The sequence below is a fragment of the Hyperoodon ampullatus genome (assembly GCF_949752795.1).
Source record: "Hyperoodon ampullatus genome assembly, chromosome: 12".
NCBI lineage: Eukaryota > Metazoa > Chordata > Mammalia > Artiodactyla > Ziphiidae > Hyperoodon > Hyperoodon ampullatus.
In genome coordinates this window covers 22,715,020-22,733,966 of record NC_136925.1, presented here as the reverse complement: position 1 = coordinate 22,733,966, position 18,947 = coordinate 22,715,020, and the positions used below count along the sequence as shown (strand labels likewise).

Sequence of the window (18,947 nt, the reverse complement as noted above, 5' to 3'; positions counted from 1 at the left end):
AACTCATTCTACGAGGCCACCATCACCTTGATACCAAAACCGGACAAGGATGTCACAAAGAAAGAAAACTACAGGCCAGTATCACTAATGAACATAGATGCAAAAATCCTCAACAAAATACAAGCAAACAGAATCCAACAGCACATTAAAAGGATCATACACCATGATCAAGTGGGGTTTATTCCAGAAATACAAGGATTCTTCAATATACGCAAATCAATCAACGTGATACACCATATTAACAAATTGAAGGAGAAAAACTATATGATCATGTCAATAGATGCAGAGAAAGCTTTCGACAAAATTCAACACCCATTTATGATAAAAACCCTGCAGAAAGTAGGCATAGAGGGAACTTTCCTCAATGTAATAAAGGCCTTATATGACAAACCCACAGCCAACATCATCCTCAATGGTGAAAAACTGAAAGCATTTCCACAAAGATCAGGAACAAGACAGGCTGCCCACTCTCACAACTCTTATTCAACAGAGTTTTGGAAGTTTTAGCCACAGCAATCAGAGGAAAAAAAGGAAATAAAGGAATCCAAATCGGAAGAGAAGTAAAGCTGTCACTGCTTGCAGATGACATGATACTATAGAGAGTCCTAAAGATGCTACCAGAAAACTACTAGAGCTAATCAATGAATTTGGTAAAGTAGCAGGATACAAAATTATCGCACAGAAATCTCTCACATTCCTATACACTAATGATGAAAAATCTGAAAGTGAAATTAAGAAAACACTCCCATTTACCACTGCAACAAAAAGAATAAAATATCTAGGAATAAACGTATCTATGGAGACAAAAGACCTCTATGCAGAAAACTGTAGGACACTGATGAAAGAAATTAAAGATGATACAAATAGATGGAGAGATATGCCATGTTCTTGGATTGGAAGAACCAACTTTGTGAAAATGACTCTGCTGCCCAGGGCAATCTGCAGATTCAGTGCATTACCTATCAAACTACCACTGGCATTTTTCACAGAACTCGAACAAAAAATTTCACAATTTGTATGGAAACACAAGGGACCCCGAATAGCCAAAGCAATCTTGAGAACGAAAAACGGAGCTGGAAGAATCAGGCTCCCTGACTTCAGACTATACTGCAGAGCTGCAGTGGTCAGGACAGTATGGTACTGGCACAAAAACAGAGATATGGATCAGTGGAACAGGATAGAAAACCCAGAGAGAAACCCATGCACATATGGTCACCTTATATTTGATAAAGGAGGCAGGAATGCACAGTGGAGAGAGGACAGCCTCTTCAGTAAGTGGTGCTGGGAAAACTGGACAGGTGCATATAAAGGTATGAGATAAGAACACTCCCTAACATCATATACAAAAATGAGCTCAGAATGGATTGAAGACCTAAATATAAGGCCAGAAACTATCGAGCTCTTAGAGGAAAATATGGGCAGATCACTTATGACATAAATCACAGCGGGGTCCTTTTTGACCCACCTCCTAGAAAAATGGAAATAGAAACAAAAATAAACACATGGGACCTAATGAAACTTCAGAGCTTTTGCACAGCAAAGGAAACCATAAACAAGACCAAAAGACAACCCTCAGAATGGGAGAAAATATTTGTAAATGAAGCAACGGACAAAGGATTAATCTCCAAGATTTACGGGCAGCTCTTGCAGCTGAATAACAAAGGAGCGAACAGCCCAATCCAAAAATGGGCAGAAGACCTAGTTAGGCATTTCTCCAAGGAAGATGTACAGACTGCCAACAAACACATGAAGGAATGCTCAACATCATTAATCATTAGGGAAATGCAAATCAAAACTACAATGAGATATCATCTCACAACAGCCAGAATGGCCATCATCAAAAAATCTAGAAACAATAAATGCTGGAGAGGGTGTGGAGAAAAGGGAACCCTCTTGCACTGTTGGTGGGAATGTAAATTGATACAGCCACTATGGAGAACAGTATGGAGGTTCCTTAAAAAACTACAAACAGAACTACCATATGACCCAGCAATCCCACTATTGGGCATATACCCTGAGAAAACCATAGTTCAAAAAGAGTCATGTACCAAAATGTTCATTGCAGCTCTATTTACAATAGCCAGGAGATGGAGGCAACCTAAGTGTCCATCATCGGATGAATGGATAAGGAAGATGTGGCGCATGTATACAATGGAATGTTGCTCAGCCATAAAAAGAAACGAAATTCAGTTGTTTGTGGTGAGGTGGATGGACCTAGAGTCTGTCATGCAGAGTGAAGTCAGTCAGAAGGAGAAAGACAGGTACCATATGCTAACACATATATATGGAATCTAAGAAAAAAAAATGTCATGAGGAACCTAGGGGTAAGACGGGAATAAAGTCACAGACCTACTAGAGAATGGACCTGAGGATATGGGGAGGGGGAAGGGTAAGCTGTGACAAAGTGAGAGAGTGGCATGGACATATATACACTACCAAACGTAAAATAGATAGCTAGTGGGAAGCAGCCGCATAGCACAGGGAGATCAGCTCGGTGCTTTGTGACCACCTAGAGGGGTGGGATAGGGAGGGTGGGAGCGGGGGAGACGCGGGAGGGAGGAGATGTGGGAGCATGTATGTGTGTATAACTGATTCACTTTGTTATGGAGCAGAAACTGGCACACCATTGTGGAGCAATTGTACTCCAATGAACATATAAAGAAAAAAAAAAGAAGAAATACATCTACACGTGGAACTGCTCCTACAAAACACCCACTGAATGCTGGCAGAAAACCTCAGACCTCCCGAAAGGCAAGCAACTCCCCACGTTACCTGGGTAGGGCAAAAGAAAACAGAAAAAACAAACAAAAGAATAGGGACGGGACCTGCACCAGTGGGAGGGAGCCGTGAAGGAGGAAAGGTTTCCACACACTAGGAGCCCCTTCACGGGCGGAGACAGCAGGTGGCGGGCGGGGCGGGGGGGAAAGCTTCAGAGCTGCGGAGGAGAGCACAGCAACCCCGGTGCGGAGGGCAAAGCGGAGAGATACCCACACAGAGGATCGGTGCCGACCGGCACTCACCAGCCCGAGAGGCTTATCTGCTCACCAGCCGGGGCAGGCGGGGCTGGGAGCTGAGGCTCGGGCTTCAGGCTGAGCGCAGGGAGAGGACTGGGGTTGGCGGCGTGAACACAGCCTGAAGGGGGCTAGTGCGCCACGGCTGGCCGGGAGGGAGTCCGGGAAAAAGTCTGGAGCTGCCGAAGAGGCAAGAGACTTTTTCTTCCCTCTGTTTCCTGGTGCGCGAGGAGAGGGGATTAAGGGCGCCACTTAAAGGAGATCCAGAGACGGGCGCGAGCCACGGCTATCAGCGCGGACGCCAGAGACGGGCGTGGGACGCTAAGGCTACGCCTGCTGCCACCAAGAAGACTGTATGCAAGGACAGGTCACTATCCCCACCTCCCTTCCCAGGAGCCTGTGCAGCCCGCCACTGCCAGGATCCCGGGACGGCTTCCCCGGGAGACCGCACGGCGCGCCTCAGGCTGGTGCAACGTCACGCTGGCCTCTGCCGCCACAGGCTCGCCCTGCATCCGTACCCCTCCCTCCCCCCGGCCTGAGTGAGCCAGAGGCCCCTCATCAGCGGCTCCTTTAACCCCGTCCTGAGTGAAGAACAGACGCCCTCAGGTGACCTACACGCAGAGGCGGGGCCAAACCCAAAGGTGAACCTCAGGAGCTGTGCAAACAAAGAAGAGAAAGGGAAATCTCTCCCAGCAGCCTCAGAATCAGCGGATTAAAGCTCCACAATCAACTTGATGTACCCTGCATCTGTGGAATACCTGAATAGACAACGAATCATCCCAAATTGCAGAGGTGGACTTTGGGAACAAGATATATTATTTTTTCCCCTTTTTCTCTTTTTGTGAGTGTGTATGTGTATGCTTCTCTGTGAGATTTTGTCTGTATAGCTTTACTTTCACCGTTTGTCCTAGGGGTCTGTTTGCCTGTTTTTTTTTTTTTTTTAACTTAAAAATTTTTTTTCTTAATAATTTCTTTTATTTTAATAACTTTATTTTACTCTATTTTATTTTTTTTTACTCTATTTTATTTTATGCTCTTTCTTTCTATTTTTTCTGCCTTTTATTCTGAGCCATGTGGATGAAAGGCTCTTGGTGCTCCAGCCAGGAGTCAGTGCTGTGCCACTGAGGTGGGAGAGCCAACTTCAGGACACTGGTCCACAAGAGACCTCCCAGCTCCACGTAATATCAAACGGCAAAAATCTCCCAGAGATCTCCATCTTAACACGAAGACCCAGGTTCACTCAACGACCAGCAAGCTACAGTGCTGGACACCCCAAGCCAAACAACTAGCAAGAGAGGAACACAGTCCCATTCATTAGCAGAGAGGCTGCCTAAAATCATAATAAGGCCACAGACACCCCAAAACACACCACCAGATGTGGACCTGCCCACCAGAAAGAAAAGATCCAGCCTCATCCACCAGAACACAGGCACTAGTCCCCTCCATCAGGAAGCCTACACAACCCACTGAACCAACCTTAGCCACTGGGGACAGACACCAAAAACAACAGGAACTACGAACCTGCAGCCTGCAAAAAGGAGACACCAAACACAGTAAGATAAGCAAAATGAGAAGACAGAAAAACACACAGCAGATAAAGGAGCAAGGTAAAAACCCACCAGACATAACAAATGAAGAGGAAATAGGCAGTCTACCTGAAAAAGAATTCAGAATAATGATAGTAAAGATGATCCAAAATGTTGGAAATAGAATAGAGAAAGTAGAAGAAACAATTAACAAGGACCTAGAAGAACTGAAGAGGAAACAAGCAATGATGAACAACACAATAAATGAAATTAAAAATACTCTAGAACGTATCAATAGCAGAATAACTGAGGCAGAAGAACGGATAAGTGACCTGGAAGATAAAATAGTGGAAATAACTACTGCAGAGCAGAATAAAGAAAAAAGAATGAAAAGAATGGAGGACAGTCTCGGAGACCTCTGGGACAACATTAAACGCACCAACATTCGAATTATAGGGGTCCCAGAAGAAGAAGAGAAAAAGAAAGGGACTGAGAAAATACTTGAAGAGATTATAGTTGAAAACTTCCCTAATATGGGACAGAAAATATTTAATCGAGTCCAGGAAGCACAGAGAGTCCCATACAGGATAAATCCAAGGAGAAACACACCAAGACACATATTAATCAAACTATCAAAAATTAAATACAAAAAAAACCATATTAAAAGCAGCAAGGGAAAAACAACAAATAACACACAAGGGAATCCCCATAAGGTTAAGAGCTGATCTTTCAGCAGAAACTCTGCAAGCCAGAAGGGAGTGGAGGACATATTTAAAGTGATGAAGGAGAAAAACCTACAACCAAGATTACTCTACCCAGCAAGGATCTCATTCAGAGTTGATGGAGAAATTAAAACCTTTACAGACAAGCAAAAGCTGAGAGAGTTCAGCACCACCAAACCAGCTGTACAACAAATGCTAAAGGAACTTCTCTAGGCAAGAAACACAAGAGAAGGAAAAGACCTACAATAACAAACCCAAAACAATTAAGAAAATGGGAATAGGAACATACATATCGATAATTACCTTAAATGTAAATGGATTAAATGCTCCCACCAAAAGACACAGACTGGCTGAATGGATACAAAAACAAGACCCATATATATGCTGTCTACAAGAGACCCATTTCAGACCTAGGGACACATACAGACTGAAAGTGAGGGGATGGAAAAAGATATTCCATGCAAATGGAAATCAAAAGAAAGCTGGGGTAGGAATTCTCATATCAGACAAAATAGACTTTAAAATAAAGACTATTACAAGAGACAAAGAAGGACACTACATAATGATCAAGGGATCAATCCAAGAAGAAGATATAACAATTGTAAATATTTATGCACCCAACATAGGGGCACCTCAATACATAAGGCAAATACTAACAGCCATAGAAGGGGAAATCGACAGTAACACAATCATAGTAGCGGACTTTAACACCCCACTTTCACCAATGGACAGATCATCCAAAATCAAAATAAATAAGGAAACACAAGCTTTAAATGATACATTAAACAAGATGGACTTAATTGATATTTATAGGACATTCCATCCAAAAACAATAGAATACACATTTTTCTCAACTGCTCATCGATTCTCCAGGATAGATCACATCTTGGGTCACAAATCAAGCCTTGCTAAATTTAAGAAAATTGAAATCATATCAAGTATCTTTTCCAACCACAAAGCTATGACATTAGATATCAATTACAGGAAAAGAGCTGTAAAAAATATAAACACATGGAGGCTAAACAATGCACTACTTAATAACCAAGAGATCACTGAAGAAATCAAAGAGGAAATCAAAAAACACCTAGAAACAAATGACAATGAAAACACAATGACCCAAAACCTATGGGATGCAGCAAAAGCAGTTGTAAGAGGGAAGTTTATAGCAATACAATCCTACCTTAAGAAACAGGAAACACCACAAAAAAACAATCTAACCTTGCACCTAAAGCAACTAGAGAAAGAAGAACAAAAACACCCCAATGTTAGCAGAAGGAAAGAAATCATAAAGATCAGATCAGAAATAAATGAAAAAGAAATGAAGGAAACAATAGCAAAGATCAATAAAACTAAAAGCTGGTTCTTTGAGAAGATAAACAAAATTGATAAACCACTAGCCAGACTCATCAAGAAAAAAAGGGAGAAGACGCAAATCAACAGAATTAGAAATGAAAAAGGAGAAGTAACAACTGACACTGCAGAAATACAAAAGATCATGAGAGATTACTACAAGGAACTCTATGCCAATAAAATGGACAACCTGGAAGAAATGGACAAATTCTTAGAAATGCACAACCTGTCAAGACTGAATCAGGAAGAAATAGAAAATATGAACAGACCAATCACAAGCACTGAAATTGAAACTGTGATTAAAAATCTTCCAACAAACAAAAGCCCAGGACCAGATAGCTTCACAGGCGAATTCTATCAAACATTTAGAGAAGAGCTAACACCTATCCTTCTCAAACTCTTCCAAAATATAGCAGAGGGAGGAACACTCCCAAACTCATTCTACGAGGCCACCATCACCTTGATATCAAAACCAGACAAGGATGTCACAAAGAAAGAAAACTACAGGTCAATGTCACTGATGAACATAGATGCAAACATCCTCAACCAAATACTAGCAAACAGAATCCAACAGCACATTAAAAGGATCATACACCATGATCAAGTGGGGTTTATTCCAGGAATGCAAGGATTCTTCAATATACGCAAATCAATCAACGTGATACACCATATTAACAAATTGAAGGAGAAAAACCATATGATCATGTCAATAGATGCAGAGAAAGCTTTCGACGAAATTCAACACCCGTTTATGAAAAAAAACATGCAGAAAGTAGGCATAGAGGGAACTTTCCTCAACATAATAAAGGCCATATATGACAAACCCACAGCCAACATCATCCTCAATGGTGTAAAACTGAAAGCATTTCCACAAAGATCAGGAACAAGACAAGGTTGCCCACTCTCACCACTCTTATTCAACATAGTTTTGGAAGTTTTAGCCACAGCAATCAGAGAAGAAAAGGAAATAAAAGGAATCCAAATTGGAAAAGAAGAAGTAAAGCTGTCACTGTTTGCAGATGACATGATACTATACATAGAGAATCCTAAAGATGCTACCAGAAAACTACTAGAGCTAATCAATGAATTTGGTAAAGTAGCAGGATACAAAATTAATGTACAGAAATCTCTGGCATTCCTATATACTAATGATGAAAAATCTGAAAGTGAAATCAAGAAAACACTCCCATTTACCACTGCAACAAAAAGAATAAAATATCTAGGAATAAACCTACCTAAGGAGACAAAAGACCTGTATGCAGAAAATTATAAGACACTGATGAAAGAAATTAAAGATGATACAAATAGATGGAGATATATACCATGTTCTTGGATTGGAAGAATCAACATTGTGAAAATGACTCTACTACCCAAAGCAATCTACAGATTCAATGCAATCCCTATCAAACTACCACTGGCATTTTCCACAGAACTAGAACAAAAAATTTCATAATTTGTATGGAAAAACAAAAGACCCCGAATAGCCAAAGCTATCTTGAGAGCAAAAAATGGAGCTGGAGGAATCAGGCTCCTGGACTTTAGACTATACTACAAAGCTACAGTAATCAAGACAGTATGGTACTGGCACAAAAGCAGAAAGATCAATGGAACAGGATAGAAAGCCCAGAGATAAACCCACACACATATGGACACCTTACCTTTGATAAAGGAGGCAAGAATATACAGTGGAGAAAAGACAGCCTCTTCAATAAGTGGTGCTATGAAAACTGGACAGCTACATATAAAAGTATGAAATTAGAACACTCCCTAACACCATACACAAAAATAAACTCAAAATGGAATAAAGACCTAAATGTAACGGCAGACACTATTAAACTCTTAGAGGAAAACATAGGCAGAACACTCTATGACACAGATCACAGCAAGATACTTTTTGACCCACCTCTTAGAAAAATGGACATAAAAACAAAAATCAACAAATGGGACCTAGTGAAACTTAAAAGCTTTTGCACAGCAAAGGAAACCATAAACAAGACCAAAAGACAACCCTCAGAATGGGAGAAAATATTTGCAAATGAAGCAACTGACAAAGGATTAATCTCCAAAATTTACAAGCAGCTCATGCAGCTCAATAACAAAAAAATAAACAACCCAATCCAAAAATGGGCAGAAGACCTAAATAGACATTTCTCCAAACAAGATATACAGATTGCCAACAAACACATTAAAGAATGCTCAACATCATTAATCAACATCATTAGTCATTAGAGAAATGCAAATCAAAACTACAATGAGATATCATCTCACACCGGTCAGAATGGCCATCATCAAAAAACCTAGAAACAATAAATGCTGGAGAGGGTGTGGAGAAAAGGGAACACTCGCACTGTTGGTGGGAATGTAAATTGATACAGCCACTATGGAGAAGAGTATGGAGGTTCCTTAAAAAAAAAAATAATAGGGCTTCCCTGGTGGCGCAGTGGTTGAGAGTCCGCCTGCTGATGTCGGGGGCATGGGTTCGTGCTCTGGTCCAGGAGGATCCCACATGCCTCAGAGCAGCTGGCCGTGTAAGCCATGGTCGCTGAGCCTGCGTGTCTGGAGCCTATGCTCCGCAACGGGAGAGGCCACAACAGTGAGAGGCCCACATACCGAAAAAAAAAAAAAAAAAAAATAGAATTACCATACGACCCAGCAATCCCACTACTGAGGATATACCCTGAGAAAACCATAATTCAAAAAGAGTCATGTACTAAAATGTTCATTGAAGCTCTATTTACAACAGGCAGGACATGGAAGCAACCTAAGTTTCCATCCACAGATGAATGGATATAGAAGATGTGGCACATATATACAATGGAATATTACTCGGCCATAAAAAGAAACGAAATTGAGTTATTTCTGGTGAGGTGGATGGACCTAGAGTCTTTCATACAGACTGAAATCAGAAAAAGAAAAACAAATATTGTATGCTAACACATATATATGGAATATAAGGAAAAAAAAGGTCATGAAGAACCAAGGGGTAAGATGGGAATAAAGACACAGACCTACTAGAGAATGGACTTGAGGATATGGGCTGGGGGAAAGGTAAGCTGTGACAAAGTGAGAGAGTGGCATGGACATATATACACTACCAAACATAAAACAGGTAACTAGTGGGAAGCAGCCGCATAGCACAGGGAGATCAGCTTGGTGGTTTGTGACCACCTAGAGGGGTGGGATAGGGAGGGTGGGAGGGAGGGAGATGCAAGAGGAAAGAGATATGGTAACATATGTATATGTATAACTGATTCACTTTGTTATGAAGCAGAAAGTAACACACCATTGTAAAGCAATTACACTCCAATAAAGATGTGAAAAAAAAAAAAAAAAAGAATCTGCCTGCCAATGCGGGAGACACGGGTTCGAGCCCTGGTCTGGGAAGATCCCACACACTGCGGATCAACTAAGCCTGTGCGCCACAACTACTGAGCCTGCGCTCTAGAGCCCATGCTCCGCAACAAGAGAAGCCACCGTAATGAGAAGCCTGCACACCGCAACGAAGAGTAACCCCTGCTCGCCACAACTAGAGAAAGCCTGCGCACAGCAATGAAGACACAGCCAAAAATAATAGTAAAAAAAAACAAGAAAAACAAACATTTTGGGAGAAATAAGAAAATCTGAATATCGATGGATACTATGCAATTAGTGTTAACTTCCTCAGATGTGAAAATGGTACTGTGTTAGGAAGGACAAAATCCTCATTCTTAGTCAATGTGCTCTGGAGTACTTAGAGGTGAGGGGTCAGGACAGTCTACAGCTAAATCTCAAACAGTTCAGCAAGAGAACAAAAAGTGTGTGAGAGAGACAAAGCAAACGTGGCAACATATAAATGACTGGTTGAACCTAGGTGAAGAGTGAACAAGCATTCATTAAGCTATCATTTCAAGTTTTCTGTATGTATGACAACTTTCAAAATAAAGTTGGAAAAATAAAACAAGACAGACATGGTTATATTACTTTAGTGTACAGTAGGAAATGGGTGTAAAGCACACAGACATAAAAAGACTGGAAGGAAATAAACCCAAACATTAATAGTGCTTTCTCTTCATAGTGGGCTTATAGGTGATTTTATTTTCCTTCCTAGTTTTCATATTTTTAAAAAATGCTCCATAATGGGTATGTTATTTTTATAATCAGAAGCAATTTAAACATGCTCCTAAAAAATGTTAAGTCAATGCCTTTAAAGGAATCACACATCATCTGGAAGATGGCGGAGTAGAAGGACGTGCTCTCACTCCCTCTTGCAAGAGCACCAGAATCACAACTAACTGCTGAACAATCATCAATAGGAAAACACTGGCACTTACCAAAAAGATACCCCACATCCAACGACAAAGGAGAAGCCACAATGAGACGGTAGGAGGGGTACAATCACAATAAAATCAAATCCCATGACTGCTGGGTGGGTGACTCACTAACTGGAGAACACTTATACCACAGAAGTCCACCCACTGGAGTGAAGGTTCTGAGCCCCACGTCAGGCTTCCCAACCTGGGGGTCTGGCAATGGGAGGAGGAATTCCTAGAGAATCAGACTTTGAAGGCTAGCGGGATTTGATTGCAGGATTTCGACAAGACTGGGGGCAAACACAGACTCCACTCTTGGAGGGCACACACAAAGTACTGTGTGCATCAGGCCCAGGAGAAGGAGCAGTGACCACACAGGAGACTGAACCAGACCTAACCTGCTAGTGTTAGAGGGTCTCCTGCAGAGGCGCAGGGTAGCTATGGCTCACTGCGGGGACAAGGACACTGGCAGCAGAAGTTCTGGGAAGTACTCCTTGTCGTAAGCCCTCCCAGAGTCAGCCATTAGCCCCACCAAAGAGCCCCCGTAGGCTCCAGTGTTGGGTTGCCTCAGGCCAAACAACCAACAGGGAGGGAACCCAGCCCCACCCATCAGCAGACAAGCGGATTAAAGTTTTACTGAGCTCTGCCCACCAGTGCAACACCCAGCTCTACCCACCACCAGTCCCTCCCATCAGGAAACTTGCACAAGCCTCTTAGATAGCCTCATCCACCAGACGGCAGACAGAAGCAAGAAGAACTACAATCCTGCAGCCTGTGAAACAAAAACCACATTCACAGAAAGATAGACAAAATGAAAAGGCAGAGGGCTATGTACTAGATGAAGGAACAAGATAAAACCCCAGAAAAACACCTAAACGAAGTGGAGATAGGCAACCTTCCAGAAAAAGAATTCAGAATAAAGAAAGCGAAGATGATGCAGGACCTTGGGGAAAAAAATGGAGGCAAAGATCAAGAAGATACAAGAAAAGTTTAACAGAGTTGAACAGTACAATAACTGAAATGAAAAATACACTAGAAGGAATCAATAGCAGAATAACTGAGGCAGAAGAACAGATAAATGACCTGGAAGACAGAATGGTGGAATTCACAGCTGCAGAAAAGAATAAAGAATGAAAAAAAATGAAGACAGCCTAAGGGACCTCCGGAACAACATTTAACACAACATCATTCACATTATAGGGGTCCCAGAAGGAGAAGAGAGAGAGAGAAAGGACCCTAGAAAACATTTGAAGAGATTATAGTCAAAAACTTCCCTAACGTGGGGAAGGAAATAGCCACCCAAGTCCAGGAAGTGCAGAAAGTCCCATACAGGATAAACCCAAGGAGAAACACACCGAGACACATAGTAACCAAACAGGCAAAAATTAAAGACAAAGAAAAATTACTGAAAGCAGCAAGGGAAAAATGACAAATAACATACAAGGGAACTCCCATAAGGTTAACAGCTGATTTCTCAGCAGAAACTCTACAAGCCTGAAGGTAGTGGCATGACATATTTAAAGTGATGAAAGGGAAGAAACTACAACCAAGATTACTCTATCCAGAAAGGATCTCATTCAGATTCAACGGAGAAATCAAAAGTGTTACACACAAGCAAAAGCTAAGAGAATTCAGCACCACCAAACCAGCTTTACAACAAATGCTAAAGGAACTTCTCTAAGTGGGAAACACGAGAGAAGAAAAGGACCTAAAATAACAAACCCAAAACAATTAAGAAAATGGTAATAGGAACATACATATCGATAATTACCTTAAACGTGAATGGATTAAATGCTCCAACCAAAAGACACAGGCTTGCTGAATGGATACAAAAACAAGACCCATATATGTGCTATCTACATGAGACCCCCTCAGACCTAGGGACACATACAGACTGAAAGCGAGGGGATGGAAAAAGATATTCCATGCAAATGGAAACCAAAATAAAGCTGGAGTAGCAATTCTCATATCAGACAAAATAGACTTTAAAATAAAGAATGTTACAAGAAACAAGGAAGGACACGACATAATGATCAAGGGATCAATCCAAGAAGAAGATATAACAGTTACAAATATATATGCACCCAACATAGGAGCACCTCAATACATAAGGCAACTGCTAACAGCTATAAAAGAGGAAATAGACAGTAACACAATAATAGTGGGGGACTTGAACACCTCACTTACACCAATGGACAGATCATCCAAACAGAAAATTAATAAGGAAACACAAGCTTTAAATGACACAATAGACCAGATAGATTTAATTGATATTTATAGGACATTCCATCCAAAGACAGCAGATTACACTTTCTTCTCAAGTGCACACGGAATATTCTCCAGGATAGATCACATCTTGGGTCATAAATCAAGCCTCAGTAAATTTAAGAAAATTGAAATCGTATCAAGCATCTTTTCTGACCACAACGTTGTGAGATTAGTATCAATTACAGAGACAAAAACATAAAAAACACAAACACATGGACACTAAACAATACGTTACTAAATAACCAATGGATCACTGAAGAAATCAAAGAAGAAATAAAAAAAATACCTAGAGACAAATGACAATGAAAACACGATGATCCAAAACCTATGGGATGCAACAAAAGCAGTTCTAAGAGGGACGTTTATAGCAGTACAAGCCTACATCAAAAAACAAGAAAAATCTCAAATAAACAATCTAAACTTACACCTAAAGGAACTAGAGAAAGAAGAACAAACAAAACCGAAAGTTAGCAGAAGGAAAGAATTCATAAAGATCAGATCAGAAATAAATGAAATAGAAACAAAGAAAACAATAGCAAAGATCAATAAAACTAAAAGCTGGTTCTTTGAGAAGATGAACAAAATTGATAAACCATTATTAGCCAGACTCATCAAGAAAAAGAGGGAGAGGACTCAAATCAATAAAATTAGAAATGAAAAAGGAGAAGTTACAACAGACACCGCAGAAATACAAGGCATCCTAAAAGACTACTACAAGAAACTCTATGCCAATAAAATGGACAACCTGGAAGAAATGGACAAATTCTTAGAAAGGTATAACCTTAAAAGACTGAACCAGGAAGAAATAGAAAATATGAACAGACCAATTAAAAGTAATGAAATTGAAACTGTGATTAAAAATCTTCCAACAAACAAAAGTCCAGGACCAGATGGTTTCACAGGTGAATTCTATCACACATTTAGAGATGAGCTAACAGCACCCATCCTTCTCAAACTCTTCCAAAAATGTGCAGAGGAAGGAACACTCCCAAACTCATTCTATGAGGCCACCATCACCCTGATACCAAAACCAGACAAAGATACTACAAAAAAAGAAAATTACAAACCAATATCATTCATGAATACAGATGCAAAAATCTTCAACAAAATACTAGCAAACAGAATCCAACAACCCGTTAAAAGGATCATACACCATGATGAAGTGGGATTTATCCCAGGGATGCAAGGATTCTTCAGTATACACAAATTAATCAATGTGATACACCATATTAACAAATTGAAGGAGAAAAACCATATGATCATCTCAATAGATGCAGAAACAGCTTCTGACAAAATTCAACACCCATTTATGTAAAAAACTCTCCAGAAAGTGGGTATAGAGGGAACCTACCTCAACATAATACAGGCCATATACGACAAACCCACAGCAAACATCATTCTCAATGGTGAAAAACTGAAAGCATTTCCTCCAAGATCAGGAACAAGACAAGGATGTCCACTCTCACCACTATTATTCAACATAGTTTTGGAAGTCCTAGCCATAGCAATCAGAGAAAAAAGAAGAAATAAAAGGAATCCAAATTGGAAAAGAAGAAGTAAACCTGTCACTGTTTGCAGATGACATGATACTATACCTAAAGAATCCTAAAGATGCCACCAGAAAACTACTAGAGCTAATCAATGAATTTGGTAAAGTTGCAGGATACAAAATTAATGCACAGAAATCTCTTGCATTTCTATACACCAATGATGAAAAATCTGAAAAAGAAATTAAGGAAACACTCCCATTTACCACTGCAACAAAAAGAATAAAATACCTAGGAATAAACCTATCTAGGGAGACAAAATACCTGTGTGCAGAAAACTGTAAGACACTGATGAAAGGAATTAAAGATGATACAAACTCATGGAGAGATATACCATGTTCTTGGATTGGAAGAATCAGTATTATGAAAATGACTATATTACCCAAAGCAATCTACAGATTCAATGCAATCCCTATCAAATTACCAATAGCATTTTCTACAGAACTAGAACAAAAATCTTAAAATTTGTATGGAGACACAAAAGACCCCGAATAGCCAAAGTGGTCTTGAGGGAAAAAAACGGAGCTGGAGGAATCAGACTCCCTGACTTCAGAGTATACTACAAAGATACAGTAATCAAGACAATATGGTACTGGCACAGAAACAGAAATATAGATCAATGGAACAGGTTAGAAAGCCCAGAGATAAACCCACGCACCTGCGGTCAACTAACCTATGACAAGGGAGGCAAGGATATACAATGGAGAAAAGACAGTCTCTTCAATAAGTGGTGCTGGGAAAACTGGACAGCTACATGTAAAAGAATGAAATTAAAACACTCCCTAACACCATACACAAAAATAAACTCAAAATGGATTAAAGACCTAAATGTAAGGTCAGATACTATAAAATTCTTAGAGGAAAACATAGGCAGAACACTCTATGACATAAATCAAAGCAAGATCCTTTTTGACCCACCTCCTAGAGAAATGGAAATAAAAACAAAAATAAACAAATGGGACCTAATGAAACTTAAAAGCTTTTGCACAGCAAAGGAAACTACAAACAAGATGAAAAGACAACCCTCAGAATGGGAGAAAATATTTGCAAACAAAACAACTGACAATGGATTAATCTCCAAAATATACAAGCAGCTCAACCCGATCCAAAAATGGGCAGAAGACCTAAATAGATATTTCTCCAAAGAAGACATACAGACTGCCAACAAACACATGAAAGGATGCTCAACATCACTCATCATTAGAGAAATGCAAATCCAAACTACAATGAGGTATCACCTCACACCAGTCAGAATGGCCATCCTCAAAAAATTTATAAACAATAAATGCTGGAGAGGGTGTGGAGAAAAGGGAACCCTCTTGCACTGTTGGTGGGAATGTAAATGGATACAGCCACTATGGAGAACAGTATGGAGGTTCCTTAAAAAACTAAAAATAGAACTACCATACGACCCAGCAATCCCACTACTGGGCATATACCCAGAGAAAACCATAATTCAAAAAGACACATGCACCCCAATGTTCATTGCAGCACTGTTTACATAGCCAGGTCATGGAAGCAACCTAGATGCCCATCAACAGACGAATGGATAAAGAAGATGTGGTGCATATATACAATGGAATATTACTCAGCCATAAAAAGGAATGAAATTGGGTCATTTGTAGAGACATGGATGGATCTAGAGACTGTCATACAGAGTGAAGTAAATCAGAAAGAGAAAAATAAATATCGTATATTAACGCATATATGTGGAACGTACAAAAATGGTACAGATGAACCAGTTTGCAGGGCAGAAACAGAGACACAGATGTAGAGAACAAATGTATGGACACAAAGTGGGGAAAGCGGCAGGAGGGTGGGATGGTGGTGGGATGAATTGGGAGATTGGGATTGACATGTATACACTGATGTGTATAAAATGGATAACGAATAAGAACCTGCTGCATAAAGAAATAAAATTAGGAAAAAAAAAAGAAATCACAGGTCTCTTTCCCTGACAGCCTGCCCGACATGCTCAGGGCAGAGTCTGCAGAAAAGAAAGGTGTGCTGAGGTCTGATTTCAGTTTCTGCCAGGACACCATGCCATGAGAAGGATGGCAACCGCTTACTTGGTGCTGGGTCTTATTCTCCATGTGCCCCAGCTTCGCGTTCATCTTATCCTGAACGGACACCAGCTCTGCTTTGATCTCCTCCACAGCTGCCTCCAACTGATTCTCCAGCTTGTTGATCAGGGGTTCACATCGACAGCCGTTTATTGGTGCCTAAGAGGGAAGACAAAAAGGCATCAATCCAAGTGGTTCGTTCCTTCTGAAAATATGTGTCTGTCAGTCCACCAGGGGACCACACGTGATGGAGGAGACTCATCCCTGTGGTAACTTTGGACTGACAGGCCAAGCCTTGGCTCCGTAGATGTTAAGAAGATTCAGAGAGTGTAACATACGGTCCCAGTCCTCAAGCTGCTTTTATCCACTATCCGGCCTCAAGATTACCTATGCAGTCACCTAAGGATGGTGCAGAGAGCCTTATAACATCCTTGTGCTCTCCAGGCCTAAGTGGCAGGAGGGTGCTGCACAGTTTAGGTGGGGAGGGACAGCTGGCTGATCTTCAAAGCTCATGCCTTCTGTAGTCACCGCCAAAAGTGGACATTAGCCCCCAGCAACAGGGTTACACAGACACCTCGCTTACGGCCTACAGTCCTGCCCTGACAGGGCCCGGCAGGTACCTGCATCACTTTGCCATCCTTGCCCCGGTATAGCGTGTAGAGCTGGTACGCTCTGAACTCGTGGGGGGCGGCTGGTGGCGAACAGCGATGCCTGGGCCTCTTTTTAGGGTGACTGTGAGTGTGCGAGCTCTTCTGCTGTCCAGGCTGCTGGTCTGCTGGTGGGGTGGGGTCAGAAAACGCTGACGCCTGTGGGAGAGAAGGCGACAGCCACCCTGAGTGCCGTGACATCTGCGAGCCTGACGCCCAGCCAGCGGCTCCCGTCTGGCCCGCCTTGCTAGTCTCTCGGCGTTCTACGCCAGGTACGTGTCAAAAGAGATGTACCAGCATGCTTACCTTGTGTCCGCAGCCGGCCAGGGCCGATTTCTGTGCTCTGTCTATCCAGAGCATCTGGATATGATAGCATTTGGCATGATGCTATCCCAGGGCCCTCCGCCAGCCCTCCCTCCCAGCCTTCTCGGCAGCTCTCACATGCCTCCTGACCTTGGGCCTTGACTTTTTCTGCCTGTTGTCCTTTGCTCTGGGCTCCGGGGAGGCGGACAGGAAATCTTCTCTGGACTCTTCTTTTCTGGGTACAGCCTGTTCACTGCTATGGGTGTCTCCTGCTGAGACACTTCCCTACAGAGAAAAAAAAGCCCAGAAACCTCTTCTACCTGATCCCCCAGCCTTTTTCAATAATGGCATAAAATTTCCCAGCCTCCATCCACTAAAGGACCCCTGGGAATCTTTGGCAATGACAAATTTCAGACATAGGAAGCACTGCTTGGTGGTTTTAACTGAACACCTGTGCTTTTCCTGGTGAGTTGAATGTTTCGTTTTTCATTTATTAGGTGCCAAACTAGATATCGCCTTGGGTCTAACTCTATGTTCTGCAACTTTAGGAACGTAGTACACACAAAACACCTCAGCATTAGAGATTTTTTGGTCTTTTACATTTCAACAAAAAGACAACACCACTCATTCTTTGATCTTGGACCCTCACAATTCACAGAGGAGAGAGAACCTTCTGAAATGAAAAAAAAAAACAAATCACATTTCTGGTCCTTGTGAGAACTTTTACAGTTAGTATGTACAATTCACACACAGGAACCTAATGCGAGTTATAATGCCTTAACCCTGGAAATTGGTAAGATTTTCAAACAGAGAGAAAAACAAATAGTTGGTATAAAATTTTATGTGCCAGAAGTTGTCTCTATATCCTAGTCTTCTTCTTCCTGGGAGAGCTGAAAGGCATGGTTCACTCCAGGGCTGCTGTGCACAGCTGTGCAAGCTGTTCACTGCACAAAGGCACCTAGCTGAGGGCATGAGTGGGGCTGAGGGAGCTGAAGTCCATCTTGGGCTCTATTCACCATACGTGCCCTGGGCTAGGCTGGTCTGCCCAGAAGGCATCTTTTTCTAACTTGCACAGAGGAGCCGTATGGGCTAGCACAGCCTCTGTTCACTCCCTAAGGGGAAGGAGAGGCAACAAGCTACGCCACTGGCCCTCCAACTGTAGTCCACATTGGAATCACCTGGAGGGCTTGTTCAAACACAGATTGCTGGGCCCTACCCCAG

The 18,947-nt window shown here is 41.5% G+C and overlaps 1 protein-coding gene across 4 annotated transcripts in view; it reads right to left on the bottom strand.

Annotated features, from left to right (window-relative positions):
- The window catches only part of ANKRD6 (ankyrin repeat domain 6), a gene marked incomplete at both ends in the record, with an annotated part of 81,977 nt that overhangs the window by 13,951 nt on the left and 49,079 nt on the right, over positions 1–18,947 (bottom strand). For all 4 annotated transcript variants that reach the window (XM_079716927.1, XM_079716928.1, XM_079716929.1 and 1 more), the window contains 3 exons: positions 16,783–16,935; positions 17,397–17,582; positions 17,877–18,011. In XM_079716927.1, the coding sequence (XP_079573053.1) occupies positions 16,783–16,935; positions 17,397–17,582; positions 17,877–18,011 (474 nt within the window). The remainder of the gene's footprint in view (positions 1–16,782; positions 16,936–17,396; positions 17,583–17,876; positions 18,012–18,947) is intronic.